Genomic DNA, 18098 nt, shown 5'->3' with positions numbered 1-18098 from the left:
AGAAATCTGGAGATAAAGGGAGTCTCTGCCTACTCAGATGGGCTTTGGACCATGTCCCAGACATTTATGTAGTTTTTTCAAAAGAATGATGGTAACAAGACCAAAGTAAATTCAATAAACACAAAAGCACCCAAATCCCAGTGAGAATATTTTCCCTAATACAAGCACTTCATCTTTGACTTCAGAAATCTGGCTTTCAGTGGTGACCAAAAAGAGAGACTGAGAACTAAAATTCGTAATTCCCCTGGAAACTGTTAAAAAAATCATTCAATGTAAGTATCAATTTTACAGTTCATCTCTATACAGCATTCTTCAGATTAAGGTCACCACAAGTTGGAGACATAACTATTAATAAAGTTAATGTAAGCATCTCGGTCAACTTGTTGAAAACTCACCTTTTTTCAAATAATGCAGTACTTATTTGTTTTTCTCTGCTAAGAAAGTAGTAGAGAGCTATTTGACATAGATCACAGATGGATCTTATAAAGCAAGGAAAATGCTGAGTAACTCAGTGAGGAAGGTTAAGAGACACAGAAATCTTGTGATTGCCTGTGATAACCCTGTGATGAAAGGGTTAAGAGCCCCTTTTGCCATTCTTTCAGAAAACTACTCAAACTCTTCCCTTACAATTTCTCATCTCCTAGAACTTCTTGTCCAAATATATCCAGTATCACACAACAGCACATGCAAAGCAATTCCAGTTTCAAGCTGTACATTCAGCGTTCCAGACTACCAATTTATATCCAAGGCAATTCTGTCCATGTGATGCATGTCACTCATTTTGGTAATTTCTTTTTAAATTAAGTTAAAATTTTAATAACTATTCACTTCACAAGGTGAAATACCTCTGAACTTGACCCTACGCAATGGGCAGGAGAAAACTGAGAGGTTCTCCATTCTGTAAGGAGAGTGGGAAGATAAAGGAAGCACAGGCAGAAGGAAATAGCAAGTTGTACCAGGGTTCAAGGGCACATAATCAGAATAAAAAGCACCAAATGTCACAGTAGTGTCAGGAACCCAATACACAGATGTGTTGTTGTACATCTATATTACACTGTACCATTTATTTTTGGACTTGCTGGATACCAGGACAGACTTCAAGGCAAGAGGAGACAGTTCTTTGCAAGAGCTGGAGTAATATTGGTCCACTTGGGAGCTAATGACACAGAAGTCAACAGAAGAGCCTAAAAACAAGCTTTGAAGAATTAGGCAAGAAAACTTAACTACACAGAATAGTTTTAAGTAGGAGTAGCAGTCTTAAATAAGGACCTATTGCATAAGAGAAATTTATGCTTGCATGTTACTCTTATACTTTTACTTCTTGCCTGTTAAACTCCCACGAGCTGTAACATCTTATCTGCATAAAGAATCTAAATCGGTCTTTAAAAAGTTTTGTAGAGATTTCTATTTTGTTTGAAAAGTTACTTGTTTCATTTCTTGCCAACCAAGGCAAAAAATAAGCCCTTGACCACAAAACACAGTGGGTAAAGGAGCATTTGGTAAGAAGCAAAAATGGATGGTGAGGGTTTTATTTCAGCTTCACTTGCCATAGGGAGAGAGACACCCAGGAAAACTGAGGCACTCAGACCATGAAGATCTGTAGTGGAAAGATACAATGGCTGGGTGGCCCTCTTCTCTATAGAAATTTTAAATAGTTTAAAGGATAAATGTTTAAACCAGCTTATTTACAACACTAAATTTGGAGGACAGAGCTGCAGACAGTTATTTCATGTTAATCTTGCTTCCTCTCTAGCAGTTCAGGAGCCGGTTTGTCAGCACATAACTACCACCATGCTAACCACTTCAAATATTTTGGGGTTCTCAAGCTAACCTTTCCAACAATTGCTAGCGTAACCAGTGAGAGACTGAGCGCCACCCCTACCAAAAGCTGTCCATGAGGGGCCAAGATTACAACAGCCTGAAGGCCAAAAGCCACCTTCTGATGGGAAGTCAGGCACTTTGGGATGCTGGCAGGGCAGCAAGGCCACTGCTCGTCCTGCTGTTCACACCCATGTGCTCCCTTGCTCTGCCAACAGAGAATTTGGGTTTCTGTTAGCAGAGCTTAAGAGGAAAGAGCTATCATCTCCCATTTTTCAGTTAATGCCTTTGTCATTGTTAATACCACAATAACCATTCCCCTTACATTAGAGAGTGAAGTTGTCTATTAAAATTTGTGTACTTTCATTAATATAGTACACAAGGTAGGTATAAAACATTTTATTTCATCAGCATTGAATACATACATTTTCTCCTTTCTAACCAGGATATAAGCAGGATCCTTCTTCTTAGCCCTGGGTGGAGCAGAGCCCTTTTCCCCACCCTCCTGACATGGAGCACAGTTTTCCCTCCCGCTGGCAAAAAGTCTAACCAGTTTCCCATTCTCTTCTTTGGTAAGCAGTAGTCTTCTCCCATGAACATCTGATCATAGGCAAAAATAAGAAGATTCAGATAAGGAGGGGGGAGAGTCCTTGTCTCATAAGAATGTTTACTATACATAAATTTATGTTTTGTAAATACTATTATCATCTTAGGCTCACAAAACATAACAGTAATAAGAGGTAAGGGGAAAAAAAAAAAAACAGTAATGGAAGTAGAGGAGTGCCTGTGTTGGGGAATCAGCTGAGGTTGCTCTTGGCTTAGTAAATATGAGACCAAGCTAGCAGGAAAAGCATGGTGTTTGAAGTAGCACACAAAAGATGAGGGCCAAAACTTATTATACTTGGGTGCTTAAATTAAGGACAGAACAGGTGTCCATGAAACAACCAAAATGGACAGCAACATCAAAGCATGTACCTGATTAAATTATCTCCATGTCCCAATATCAGGCACCTAAGCTATGAACTTCTGTCTACATCAAGTCAAAAGCTAAATTTTAACAAGTTTAAAAAAACAGGTAGGGACATTGTTAGAACTGCCTTTGTACTAAAGGTAATATAAGCTGCCTATTATTTTCAGGTTATCATATGACATTTACATGGGTCATCATGTAAAGCATTCAAACCATTCATCTGCAAGGTGCTGGGACACCCGTTTACTAGAGGAAGCATGCTAGACTCAAGATGTTAGACTAAAATCAAGGACATGTAAATTCAGTTCTGCTTCCGTCCCTGACTGCACACACAGACAATGTACGTGAAGGTAAGCTGGGCATACCACCTTCTGACCTACTTCTATTAAAAAAATGACTTGAGGGTCTGCAAGAACATTCTTGTAGAAATCATACATGGGTTTGCTTAGAGTGGGAACTTCATTTAAGGGCCTGCAACCTACATAAAGAAAAAAGATGCAAGCCAGGAGGGAAAGAGACAGATGACCTCCCAAAAGTTACATAGCAGGTAAGTGCTAGAACGAAGATCTGGTTTCAGGTCTTTTTGACCCTTGCCTTATGTCCTGTGCCCATACAAGACACTGCCCCTGTGAATTTTTAAAAGAGAATAGCCACAGATGACACAGGAAAGCTGCAAAACAGATTAAACAAAATGTCAAGGACTTTGCTGACAGCCTCTTGTGGCTTTTCATTTTGTTTAGCAGACAGCATTTAGAAAGGACATTCTCTTCAGTACTATAGCATCTTACTCGGACATGTCTCTCAAAGCCCGAGTCTTCCTTAATAAGAAATTACTTGTTCCTTAGTACAATCTCTTTAGCTACTTCTGCTTTATCCTGCTTGGTACCTCCTCTGCTATAGGTGCCATTGTTTATTTCCCCTTCTCAAAATCCAAACCTGCAACATTCCTTTCTGTCAACATCAACTGCATTTCTCCAAACGGAAAGCAAGTTACCCGGCATTAACAGATGTCCTTCACCACAAAAATTCCTCAAGTCTTTAGCCACCACTACATACCACCTGAACAGCAATAAAGAAGGACTGCAACTTTGCCCCACACTACTACTTCTAAGTGGTGCAACAGGCATGTCTCTAGATGTCTGTAATGCCCTAAGGCTAGTGTTTTAGTGCAGTTTCAATAACAGTTATTTAGTACAGAGTGGAGAGAGTATATGCTTTTCCTCTTCAACAGTGCAGAAAGTATCTTTGAGTCAAAGATGGTTTTTATACTGATTTCCCTAAGAGTAAGCAAGCTTGGTTATTCTTGTACATCAGAGCTCAGAGATGATTACAGACTTGCTAAATTAACAAAGCCAAGTTATTAGGAAATCAACATCACTTATTTCTTAAAAATTACCAATCATGAATACCAAATGATAAAAATGATTGAAAAAACATTGCTTGTATTTATAAAGATTATACAGTCTAGGCAGCTTAACCTATCAGCATATAACTACCCTTTCTTAGCTGGTCTTATCCTATGAGATAATACTACTTAGTCTGTGCTTTATTTGAAATCAGATAAACTTTAGGTTCAGACACGTTTATGTTTTAGAAGTGCTTGTTTTTATAAACACTCTTCAGGAACTGGATGCTGGAAGCTCAAATGCAGTGCAATTTGCAACTGAGTACCCAGGAACAGTTTTGTGTTACCAATAACAATTATAATTCAAGTTTATCTCCACTACCAAAAAGGAAGAAATTACCACTCCAACATTAGGCACACAGCAAGGAAAGCACTTTCTGGATACATAATGCAGCATAGGTTTCATTTTTATACATACTTGAAAAATCATACAGCCTTGTGAAAAAAGCAGAATGAGGAGTTCCATATTTTAATCAACATTGAAATAAACCCTGTAGCCTTACCGAGCAAAGTAGCCTTGTCTTCGTTCCTTCTTCTCTTCCTTGGTCTCCATTATGTACAGTCTAATGGGCAAGGTGAGCAGCCAAGCGCGATGCTCTTTTTCCCCTCAGTACCTCATATCCAGGCAGAGTCCCCTGTATATAACATTTAAAAACAGGAAGTTCATAAATCAACATGTCAACAACACCTACAAAAACCAACAGGGTTGTGGAAATGCAATTGACTCAGTAACAAAGCAAAGTAAAACTTTAACCAGTCAATGCTTGCCATGTGATATCCATTTAGTATACAATGAGACAAAAAAACCAATAAATGCACTCAGGCCAGTTTCTCCAGCAAAGGAAGACAGATACTGCAAAGCAGGTAACCCAAAGAGCAGGAGCAAGTTTTAAAACCCTGGAAGGATTAAAATATTTTGCAAGCTGTTAAATAGTTTATACCAAAACATCTTCCTGGTTTCATGTGTTTTATAGACAGGAAGATCCAAGAGAAGCTTTGGAAATACCCAGTAAAAACAGTATAACCAGAAAGACACATAATGTTCACTTCATAAAAATTCTGTGAAATAGTGAGAAATAAGAAAGTTTTAAAACAATGTAAAGAAAGAGACAGCCATCTACATTCTTTACACAGGTTTGACTGTGGTGAACAATACACAAGTTCAAACAAGTATACAGGGAGAAAAACAATGGACCTCCTGCTCTCCAAATGAATTGCAGTCACCTTGAGATAAGACAGGACTAGGGAAGGTTCTCCGAGTTGTTTGTTTGGTTTTTTTGGGGTGGGTTTTTTTAAAAAAAAAAAAAAAAAAACAACACAAACAACAGAGCATTAACACTGGCTTTTGACATGGAAATCACCACCTCTTTGCAGAATGCTATACTGAGACACTTGGAAACCAGGAGTTGGGAATTTCGGAACTGCTTGGTAATTACTACAATTAACAATATGCCACATCAATTGCTGTCCAAGATTTCTGCCAAGATGTTTTATCCTCTTCCCCTCTCCACACACATTCAACCTATGCCGACGGCTTGTGCACATGCACAAAATCAGTTATCTTTACCAGTATTCCAGATTAAAGAGTTCTTTATCAGTATTCCAGATTAAAGTTCAAACCAGACATAACATTTTAGTCTAATGGGCTGCATAACAAAGAAATGGAAACCACATAAATTATGATTCGTAGCAAAAGAAGAAAAATTCCTCTGGGACCTAATCAGTTCCCATTATTTTCCCCTGCATTAAAAGATCATAAGCTACAAACTGCCAGATGTCAACAAAAGAGATAATGTAGCAAAAATAGACTAATCTACTTGAAAGGCCCAAGAACATACCATGCTAGACTCTATGAGAAATACTTGCCATAATTTTCTCTCCATATTTATGGAGCATCAGTCCACAGCAATTAAAGTCCATTGCTTTAAAATGCACTTTTTCTTACTCATTAATTTTGAATACATCCAGTGCATCAAAAAGAATCTAGTCTCTCTGATCTTTATGCATTAGGTAGACTCTTACAGTAATGGTCACTCTTTAAATGGCAAATTTGCCTATGACATCTTTGGCTTTATAAAGAGAATACTGTTTTATCTCTGCAAGTTAATGCATGTCGTAGTCTTCAGCCGGACGCAGAAACCTACATGACAGTAGCATAAGAATAGCACCGAAACAAATTGTCCTGCTCAGATGTCCAGTCTGTATGAAGATATCACATACTTCCTGAGAATTTTGATGCATCCCTTATCTTCCCTGTTGGGGCAGGTCCTTAGATCTTCAGAAGATCAAAAATGGTGGCTTTGTTAGCACTGCATTTAGAGTTACAATAAATCTTTCAAAGCATACAACTACAACCTCTATAGCAAACTACAAAGAGTTCAAAGAAAGAGGAACCATTGTTTCCCCTTTGCCTGCTGTGCCCTCATTATACTCCGCTCTGTGTGTGCAAAGGCACTGACGCGCCAGACTTGAGTCTCACCTTGACACCAAGAACTACCAAATAACCACGGAGCACTGAGATATTAAACCCATGACCACGAGGACAGCGGGACCACCCATGGGAATGAGAAGAGCCCCTCTCACCTCACTGAAACATGATCAGCTGAGATGAATGGAGAAGCTGTCCTCAGGGCCTCACCCCATGCAAGAGTCGGCATTCATTCTCTCCCTCTCCCATGATCTACCGACCCCACCCAGGGGAACACCAGCCCTGCTCCGGCATGGTGCTGGCAGATGAAGGGAGCGCTACTGTCCAGGCAGCCAGGAGGAGAAAACCCTGCCTGCCCACAGCCCTGTCTTGCCCAGTGCCGGAGCAGCCACCCCCCGCTTCGGCAAAGAGGGGCACAAAGAGAGAGGAGGTAGGGCTTAAGCCTAGACCTAACTGTGGATGCTGCAGGAGCTGCCAGCACCAAACCAGTGTGGCATTGCTCAGCTCGCCAAGTGTAAGGTTTGCCATTTGCTTTCATCAATGCTAAACAAAGCCAGCAATGACAGCACGGGTATGGAGCCTGTTCTTCCCACACCACCTAAATGCAACTCCAAGTCCTTTCACACAGGGAGAGGGAATAAATCAAGAACTTAAAAAAAAAAAAAAAAAATATATTCAGAACAGATGGGCACTCAGAAAATTGCAATGTTATCCATAGACCAGAATTAACAAAGGCATTCAGGTGAATTTTTTTTTTCTTTTGCTGATAAAAATACACAGGGATCTCATATCCAATTAATTAAAATTTTCACAATAATATAATTTAACATCACGTTCCACTCTGTTGACTTAAAACTTACTTAGCTCACCTTCTTAGAAGAAACACAAGGTGGTGTTCTAGGAAGGCATATTTAAGGCTGAAAATTATACTTTGAAAATGTAGTACTAGGAAAAGCAAATCAATTAGGAGTGCAGACTTCATAACCTCTGAGTTTACTTTTGTTGTTGGGAATTTTTCATGTACTAGTTGGCTTTAAGGAGAAAAAAAAAAAGCCTGAAAGCTAGGAGGACCACAGCATAACCTGCAGTAATTGCTACTGATAAGTAGTATTTCCGAAAGGTCTTTTTCAATTTTTAGTTCTTTAAGCAGTAACAGTTCAAAAGCCACGTTTACTTTATAGGTTGTCACTGACGTTTTAAAGTTACATTAAGAAAAGTAAATTGTCTCCACAATTCCCCCTTACCTGTCCTTTGATATCTCCCAAGAAAGAAATCCCAAGTATTCTTTATCAATACTAACTGCTTAAAATGCTATTAAGGATATATGATTAAAATTAATCTTGGTTTCCTGGTAGCTCCTTTCTGGTAGAGACGAAGACTGAATCAGGCAGACTATTAAAAATGTACATATTTGGGGGATATTTATATGCCGGGAGACAGACATCTTACTCGTATATCATGAGTACAGTTCAAACTCAAATGATGACAAAGCTGATTTTATAGAAATTTTAGGCTCAGTTTAACCCTTTCTACACTGAAACAGACAGTGAAAAGCTTATATTACATGTCTACAGCAATGCTAATTCTTTTATTAGGTAGTTTCAAGAGAAAATATACTCCTGATGGACAAACAATGCATTTAAGTAAGGATCCTGTTAAAAATCTGCCACTCTCCAAATTTAGTCAATATCAGCACCTGATAACTATATGAAGAAAAGAACAAAATACAGCAAAAAGTACGACATATTTTTATGTTAGTCCTATTGCTCTGGATTTTTTCATTTATATTAGCATATTTTTTGGATACTTGCTTTGTCTGTTTAGGCTTGCTGCCAGGGAGTTTTGGGGATGCTACTGGGAGTCTGTAATGAGGGTGGGAATGCTCCACCAAGGCCACAAAACAAAAACTAATTAAAAAAAAAGTTTTAAAAAAATAAATAAATCACAGGAACAGACTGAACTCCTGAATGTGGGTACCCACACCACTGCAACTGCCACCACCCTCCCAAGACCTCCAGAAATGCTGCTTCCAGCTCCTGCTGCCCGCTCTGCCACCTGGCACTGCAGGACAGCAGCCTCCTGTCATGGTACATTCAAAGCAGCATAAGAGGAAGATGCTCTAAGTGTGAGGATAAACAAAGGGGAAGGGAACTGTACTCTTGAGGGGAACATTAAAAATAAATAAATATGTGAATAGAGCATCCTAAGTCCTCTAAAGACTGATACATTTTTCTAATTATTTTTCATCTCTTTTCCCTCCCTTCTCAGGCATGAAGAATAACATACCTTGCTACTTGTGGTTTAAGTAGTTTGCATTTTCATGAGATAACAAAAGGACCTGCTTGCTGTGCTCAGAGGTAAGCACCCAGAAATCCTGTTTGCTGGCTCTAAAGTACCAACGATGAATCCTCCAGCTGTGAGCATTACTTTCCAAAACAATGTACAATAACAACAGCACATCCAAATCACTAGCAAAGCAGAAGCCAATGAACTCTGATTATTTTTAGAACACTCAATGGACTTGATAGCTTGTCTCCGGCCATCTGTGCCCACTGCAAGTCCTGGAAAGACATACAGATTAAAAAAAAATGTTCAAGATCGTGCAATTCTCTTTATATATTTTCACAATCTTGTAGAGTCAATACCTCTCAACCAATACAATAGGAAAATGCTGTAAAACCCTACTTTGCAAATGGGGAACTGAACTCCAGGAAGTACCTCCACACACTCAAATGAGAGCAGAAGAGCAACATGTAAAAGCATCCTCCCACCAGCTTTAATCCAATCAGCTCCAACAACCAGCAGCAACGAGAACAAGGAAGGAGACTAGTTTGACAAGGAGCTAGTTATTATTTTCTGTGTGAAATTTAAACTGACAAACTTTGGAGACCCATGGCAGTCTCATCTTTATTTGGCTCTGTGGGCATATGCATAGAAATTAAAGCTCAGATCCACAAATGGAAATAAAAAGCCTAACTCCTCTGAGGACCTAGGTTTAAATGGTGCTCTCAGCTCCTTCAGGAAATATGTAGAAAAGCAATTAATTTAATTTAGGGAAACCAAGTCAAGGGTAGTATCCTGTACCTTTGCAGGTGCCCCACAAGGCAAGCAATGGTGGGAGCGATCATACTGTGAAAAACAAGCAGGGGAGGCGAGAGGCCTAAGCACAAATTTTCCACAATTAGGAAGACGGAGCAGAGTAAGGCAGAAGACTCCCAGTGAGACAGCCAAGCGGACATGGTCACGCCGAGGATGTAACAGGGAGATCCCACTGTGCCGAGGGAATGGGATGCTGCCCAGACACACTACGTAGCCCGCACCTGCTCTCTAGTGCAGCATCCCACACAACATTAGTTTTTTTATTTTTGCTTCTCTGTTTTACTTCTGCCTCTGAGACTACAGACAAACACCACACACATCTGCTGATGCCACTGCACACTTCCTTACTACCATCTGCTGTAATATGAACATTCAAATGTTGCCACCGGTCATTTTTGGACATGAAGCATTACTAATGATTCTGCTTAGATCTGCAACTCTGCAGCAGAGCGTCTTCTTACAAATAACAAGTCTTCTGCGTACGTGTGCCAATTCTGACCCCTAAAAAAATGCACCATGAGAGACGACAAAGATTACACCACCAAGTCAATATTAAGACAAAAAAAAGGAAAGATATGTATGTAGTACTTCAAGAGCAATATTAAAAATGTCTATCAAGCTGGCAGAATAAGAAATTGTAGAGCAAATCACAGATAGAGGGGGAGCATTTTCAGTGTATTAGATCTGAAACTGAACCCTTGGCGTTGCTATCTGTGCCTCTCGTGAGCCCAAAGCAGTTTCCAAGGCACTGGGCAGATGCAAAGAGATACAAACACACACCAACAAGGTTGCAGCACAGGGTCACACACAACACCTTTAAGCGTAAGGCAACAGAAACAGGTTAACACAGAAGAGGAGACGCATTATAATGTGCTACTGGGTCATGTAAATGTATACAATTAAGCTTCACAAGCCAAAGCACTAATATCAACTCTAGCATGCATTTCAATAGATAACCCATTTTTAAAAACAGGAAGGTGAAAGCACAGTAGCAACTTATGAGAAATGCTAAACTTTGCAGTATTTCATTAATGCTTCACTGACTGGACTAACCAGGTTGAGTTTTACCGCTTTTATATTCCATTAGTGTATTTCATTGGTGTAATAGTAAAGATAAAAGTTTCAGAATAAACACTACAGAATCTCAGGATGAAAGGGTAACAGAAATGCACAGCCAGCAAAGAGGAGAGTAAGCCACAACTTTTTTAGTCTTTTCTTCAGGCAGAATGACCTAGCTAAAAGTGAGATCAGAAGCTTTCAGGAAAGCACTAGCACAAGCCAATAAAACACAGCACAGACTAAGCACATTAAGTTAGATTCAGCAGAATGGTAAAAAAATAGTTTATTCAAAAGCTATCACGATAACTATGGAATTATTTTAATACAATTACATTATAATTACCATGTAAATTGTAATGTTATCTCTAAAACATTAATAAGCTCTATAAAGAAGTTCCAGTCCATTATACATAACTGAAGGGTGCTAAATTAACCTAGGAGAGCTTCTCCACCTCGATGAAGTTGAAGCTAATGACTCAACCCTTGCTTAGGTGAATAACCCTTATTTATGCACACAATTCCACTGACCTTTAAAGTATTAAGCCTGCCATGTTTCTTGTAACAAGACTGCACTCTTAAAATGCCCAAATAATTAAAATGCAAAAATTAAAAGACTGAAAATAAATTTGTATGCAGAAGCAATTTCTGCACTTCTCGTTCAGATTAAACACAGACCAGTATTACAATTTCTCTATCTTCAAATGGAGAGAAAGAGAGAGATTCCATATGGCTATTGCACCCTGTGGACTCTCAAGGACAGTGAAGATCAGAGCTGGAGATAAGACAGGCAAAGGAAAAACACCCTGGCTCTTGAGGAAATGGCTGCAATGTGTAGGAGGTTATTCTCCCCACTACAGAGGTGTAGTAAGCTAACGGTCCAAGCACTTTCATTCCCTACTAATGCTGTAAGAATAGGCTAAGCTTAGATTACCTTCAACTCATCAACTGGATCTGCAACAACTGGATCTGACAACTGGATCTGCAACAACTGGATTGGCCTGTCCACATGAACAAAGTTCAAATAAAATAAATGAGAATCAATGTAACAGAAATATTTCTGATTCAGAAACAGAACAACAATAACAAAATTTGATTCAGCTCCAATTCAGCTCCCCAGCCGAATTATTTCTACCTTGCTTGGGAGGAGACTTTTACCCACTAACTCAGGCTGTCATGTTTCACACACAATAAGGGGAAGCAAAAGAGCTACCAGAAATTCCACATCACCAGTGACGGCTGTCAAGAGAGAAAAACATCCAGATTTAATCTTCCCTCGTTGGCAGCTGAACATCACCAGATGCATTTTCCATAAGGAACAATGTCTTTTACTGTGAAATTCAGCTGTGGTTGCTAGACAGAAACTGGTTACAAAACACAGTGTAAACTATTAACAGGTAGAGTGCTACACCATACCAAATATAAAAGTGCAGTGCTGTTTGAAATCAGGCCACTTGATTTCAAAATCAGGCCAGATTTTCACTTTTAAGTCAAGAACATTGCTGCAGGAGTTTTAAAAGAATTAACACCTTCATTTTCTTGTATCCCCTGTTTTAACCCACCCCAGTTCAAGTAAGCATCAAGCCCAAGCCTTCCGAACCCCGCAGCCTTTCATGCTCACATTGTACAGGTATAGGCAAGTATGCAGAGTCTAAATGCCAAATCCTGCATCTTTACGATAGACTGTTGACAGAAAACACTGGTCTCTTTCTACCAAATACTGTAACAACAGGTACAAGGCGGCAGAAAAACACTGGCATTTGGATAAACAGAATGAAATCTGTAGCCACTGAAATACAGAAAACCTCATACATGTAAATAACAGAAACACCAAAGAATTTATAGGGTTCTGGTTCCAGTTACTTGAGAGTCCCGTAAATTTTAGCTACTTTTATTTTAAAAACTAAGCCTTTCAAACATTCCTCATCAAGAACATTGCTTTCATTTTACAGGTGAGAGACTAAGATCCAGAAGGACAAGGTGGTCATTCTGCAAAGTTATTACAGAACCACAGATCTTGTAACTGCAAGGCAAAAGGCTTATCATTTGTGCTTTTCTTTCCCAGGACACCTGCTGAATGAAATCAAGTCTGTGCTTATGCCACATACTAAGGCATCCCTATCACAATTTACGTTGCATTTCTGAGTCAGATTCTAAACTGATGTACAGCATCATAGTTCCACCACCACAGAACAAGAGGAGGATGCAGTTTACCATATTCAGAGAGGCTAAGACAGACGTCATTGTTCTCTTACCTCTCCCCGGAGCACGCAGGCACACACACAGAGGACTTTTATGCATGTGCTTAGCAGCATTCAGCTAAAACACTAGGTACTCGCAGTTTTCTAAAAAACAAAAATTGATGAACATTCTTAGACACATCAACTAGCATTTAGACAATCCCCTTAGGACTACCTTGCTGATTTGGCAGTTGACGCCAGCATGTTCCCTGCTCTGAACAACTGGTAGTTTTATGATCTGTTTAGAAACATTTCAAAGAAAGCCTGCACATCTCTTTGGACAAGGTCAAAGCATATGCATACAGATAAGCATGTCACTCCCAGAGCCAATGAGTTACGGGTCCTCTACCAGGTTTTTAAGGGACATGACCAAATCCTCCTTAGAGTCCCCTCTGAACCAAGCAGAGGGACTGAAGCAACAAACAGAAAGTCACTCCATCCTCACCACTCCTACGCAGCAGTGTGTTATGAGAACAAGTCAGGTAGCAAACAAAATCGGACGACTACCTGGTGCCACCTCCATGCCAGGTGAGCAACCAGAAGAACTGTCCTACATCCCATACACAGAATGCTGTTAAGGGCCACTGGATCCACAGCGTCACTCATCCCAGGCCAGGCCATACATCAGAGTTGCTTCTACGAATTAGCTCACGCAGGGCTCGAGCAGGATTTGCACTGGGGAAACAGCAGCACCACTGCAGATATATGCACAGCAAACGACCTTTGGTGACCAAGGGGACCTTGGCCAGCCAAAGTGCCAAGTCAAAGAAACTGGGCTTTCGCTCACCTCTCTCAGGCTGTTAAAATACGTCCATGCCAGTCTGAAGTATTACTGCCCTTCGCCTTCCTCCCTTTCACCTACTTCAGCTGTTTGCTACCACTCCTCCACCCAAAATTACCACACAAATTACCTGCAGCAGAGTCAGCAGAAGCAGCTCTGTATCTGCAGTTCAATTTATATTCTGCCATGCCAGCTCACACCCACTTCCAGCAGGCTTTGCTGCGCACAGCTGAACTGCAAGCACACCCTTACTTCTGCCACAGAAGGCAGACCTGCAGCAGAAGGCTTGGGCAGATAACTGTTGACGTAACTCCTTGAGCAGCCACTTCGTTCCATGGGCCTCAGCAACCCCGCACTTTGAAAGATGAGTGCTGCTGAGACCTACGGCCAGCATTCATGAGACGAGAAACAGACTACGAAAGACAAACGCATGTTCTCAGCTTCACAGCAAACTTGCTCTCTCGCTTTTCAGCTCTTTTCTCACCAACCCAATAAAGGCATTTATACCAATGGTAAATAAAGTAGAGGTAGAGCAGAGAGAGACAGGTGTCTGAAGAGTCACCTAAACCACAAAGATGTGGCTTGATGCTGGGCACAAATACCTGTACTGTAAATCACAGGTACCATAAATCACCTTCTACTTACAATTAGTTTAGGTCCCAAAATGCTTAAGCATAAAGTTAGGTTTGTGTTTGTAAATATTCCCGCTGTACTCAGACTTGGTTAAGATGTTCTCAACGCTTTACAGAGTAAGACCACACAACAAGAAAGTGTTGAAATATGAATAAACCCATCAATCTAACAGGAATTGTTAGAACTGGTCACTGTTTTTTAGGTCAAGTATATTTCCAACAATATTCATAATCATGCTGTGAAAATTACTGGAAAGTTTTATTTAGAAACTACCCATTATTTTCAAGTTTTTAGAAAAAGACCCTAAAGTTAACAGCGCACTGACACTACACTGTGAAAGATTAACTTTTATATACTTCCTCACTTCAAAAAACAACTCAAGACACAAGAGCTACTTGAAGGGAAAATTATAATTTTTAAGTTTCAGCTCAACATCCCTTTTTTTCAATCGACACTGACTCATGCAAATTCCAGGCCATGGCTTTTTCTCTGTCACTTACCTCCCAGCTGAGAAGCAAAGGAGCTGAGGAGTAGGGGTAGAAAGGAGTCTCGCAGTAATGCAATGCAAATGTTTTCCTATCTGAAACACTGTTAACAGAACCAAAATGCCAGGTTTCCATAGCAACCTTAACTGTGTCACATTGCATACACTGTACATTAAGTAACACATTGATCAGTTTAATTGTAACAGAAAATCCTGTACATTTGTAATGTACAAAATTAACACTGGAAGCCTTCATTGTTTATTTTTCAATTCCTTAACCTGCAACATTTTATTGCATCACAGTCTGTTGAGTGTGACCTTGTATTACACCAGCACATGCAGCTTCACAGGGGCTCAGATGTTGGCAGCATTCGGTGCATTAAAATTACAACGATCAACAGTAAATTGGACCCTCTACCCACTGCATAGTCTGAAGCCTGTTTTAAAAGCAGCAATGTTTCTAATTATTTCCTTCCTCCTTGTGAAATTCCTTTAGGTATTGTGTAACTGAGAATGATTTAGTTCTCTTGCTCTTCAGAAACATCCTTAAAACCTTTATTATCTTACCATTTTTCCTTCCTCCATCTCCAGATTCCTGTACAACACTACACACAGTTTCTGGCCTTGTACCGAGAGTCACCTCACACTATATACAAAGCAAAAACTCCCCTCTCAAACTGAATTCCCCTAGCTATGTATTTCCCCCACCTACTAGAGAGTCTCTCTGAATAGATGCTTGTTTCCTTCCAGAAACAGAAAAATAAGTTTTCTCTACTCTTCTGTGTTCTAACCATTTGTGCACAGCTAAGTGTCTGCTCAAAATTATTCAGGTAAAGTTAGCAACTTATTTCTATGTATGCAGAAAAGAGAACAACGGAATGGTTCATACAAAACAGCTATATGCTATCCTTTTTCCAGCATATCTAATCTGGACTTTATTTGTTCAACTCTGGATGTGTTCAGTCAGTGAGATGGTTCAGGCCTTAGTTAAAAAAAAAAAAAAAAAAAAAACAACAACAAATTAAAAATATGCTTGAATTAAGGTTGAGTACTGTTGCATAAAAAACAGAAGTGTAGAAATTTTCTGGTAAAACAATAGCAGTATATATTTTACTTTCAGATTACTCAACTGTTTTAAACATTATTATTGAACCAAGGTGCTCTTGTTGAACAAAACAGTCTGATTTTCAAACTAAAATTCAAACATCTTACACTGACAGTATTGACAAAGTAACTCAGCATTTCTGAAGCTAGGTATTTCCTTTTTTTTTTTTTTGGGGGGGGGGGGGGGGGGGAACCTTCACAAAATTTGACCTAATTTTACAAATAGCTTCAATTCCTCCAGTGCTGCTTTCTCATGGAAGCCATCTCAGCCACATCACCAGGTACCGCAACGTCGCTGAGCTCTCTACTCGTGTACCAAGTGCATTCAGAGGAACTACTCAACTTACACGAGTTATGCTTGTAATACCTAAACACACATTTGCAGAATTGGGGCCCAAAGATAAAAGCTGCTAACTTTCCATTCATCACAAGTTATGCCTGACACAGCTGGTAATGGCGAGTGTTTCAGATTGCCCAACACATTTCAGACAAAACCTTGTCTTCACTTGTTTACAGCTACATCAAAGTAATGCCTGCCCTTCCTCAAGTTGAAGCCAGCCAAAACAGTTAATGTATTAACGAGTTGGGGGGTGGGGTGGGGGGGTGGTCCATGTTAAAACCTCTTTTTTTGAGGGGCTGTAGTGCTCCAATTTTGGTGTTGAAACCTAAAATTGGCAGACAACAATTCAGGCCTTTTCACAGTTGCTCTAAAAATCTGTCTAAACTGGGTAGAGACCTACACCTTTAAAAAAAATAGGAAAAGCAGCTTACACCTACCACATCTGGGTGCATTAGTGATTTGCAGTTAAAAAGGAGTGACCCATTACCTGTGGGAAGTGTATTATCCCAGAGCTAGATTCATGTTCTTATCAATAATTACTATAAGACCTAGGATTAAAAGGCACACTTCCAATCTCAAACACATGGCTGGGCTAACCTAGTAATACCCAGCACTGGCTTCCACAGGTCAAAATTGCTTTTCTGAGCTATCTGCTTGCTGGACTCAGTAAAGTAAAAAGAAAAAAAAAAAGTGAAGAGAAGCAGGAAGAAAGACATGTTTCAAGGCCGGATAAAGTAAATTCCAATTTATAACACAGTATGCTGTCATCCTAGAGCCTTTGAGTGAGAAAATAATCATCCACAGCTCTTTCATCACAGAATTCACAACAAAAAGTATACGGGATGAAGAAGAAATCAAAACTTAAACAACAGTTACAAAACACAGTACCAGGTAAAACTTTTATTTTAAACGCAATATAATGCTGACTGCAAAGCAGTTAAGAGTTGAAAACTGTACTCAGTACTGAAGATCAAGTCCTGATTTCAGTGACATCCATGGAAGTTTGATTGTTTACAAAGTTTCTAGATTTAAAAAAAAAAAACAAAAACCAAACAACAAAACCCCCCACAGCCAGAAGAGAGGCTTTTAAATGCCTGTTACCATTTACGGAGGGATGACAATAATTTTGCCCAAAATAAATTTTCTAACTTGAAGCCCTTACATCCCAAATCCTACATGGGTTCATGTGACAAAATGAACACATGACAGTTACCAAGTACAAAGAAATACACATTTCCTCAGAAGCAGCTTAAAATCAGGTTTGGTGCTACAGGTGGCCCGTTCAGCTCTGCCAGCTTTCCTTTTGCAAACCTCCTTGGCTTTCCACTGGCATTTGCACAGACTGCCCACGGCGCTCTTCAATCATGGCTTGCTCCTAGCGCAGCAGGGCCCTATTCTGCAAGGAGCAGCATGCCCCTGCTCTGCCGGGTCTGGGTCTGCATTTCCTTCCCAGGAGGAAAACAAGGAACAGAATGCACCTTCCTTGCTCTTCTAACAAGCTTAATCCGAAGCACGCTCAGAGTTGAACAGAAGGGCTCGGAACCACTCTCCTGGGTGCAGTGTTTTTTCCACAGCTTGCCATCCATGGAGCCCAGGAAAACTTGCCAACATGCACCACTGCATGAGGTCTGGTTGTTTCCTGAGGTTCATGTTACTTGCTCGTCCCATCCTGCCTGTAGAAGATTCTGGATTTCTTGTATTTGCTGTACCACTTTGGTCTCAAGATCAGTCTCTAGTCCT

At 40.0% G+C, this 18098-nt stretch overlaps 1 protein-coding gene across 6 annotated transcripts in view; it reads right to left on the bottom strand.

Annotated features, from left to right (window-relative positions):
* The window catches only part of NCOA7 (nuclear receptor coactivator 7), a 99198-nt gene that overhangs the window by 70300 nt on the left and 10800 nt on the right, over window positions 1–18098 (bottom strand). For 5 of the 6 annotated variants that reach the window (XM_075498681.1, XM_075498678.1, XM_075498683.1 and 2 more), the window contains exon 2: window positions 4697–4828. In XM_075498681.1, the coding sequence (XP_075354796.1) occupies window positions 4697–4746 (50 nt within the window). In that variant the 5' untranslated portion in view covers window positions 4747–4828. Of the gene's footprint in view, window positions 1–4696; window positions 4829–11710; window positions 11784–18098 lie in introns of those variants that run through there. The other variant, XM_075498679.1, reaches the window with a different exon arrangement.

Source organism: Mycteria americana, chromosome 3 (genome assembly GCF_035582795.1).
Source record: "Mycteria americana isolate JAX WOST 10 ecotype Jacksonville Zoo and Gardens chromosome 3, USCA_MyAme_1.0, whole genome shotgun sequence".
Lineage (NCBI taxonomy): Eukaryota > Metazoa > Chordata > Aves > Ciconiiformes > Ciconiidae > Mycteria > Mycteria americana.
This window is presented reverse-complemented; position numbering and strand designations above follow the sequence as displayed.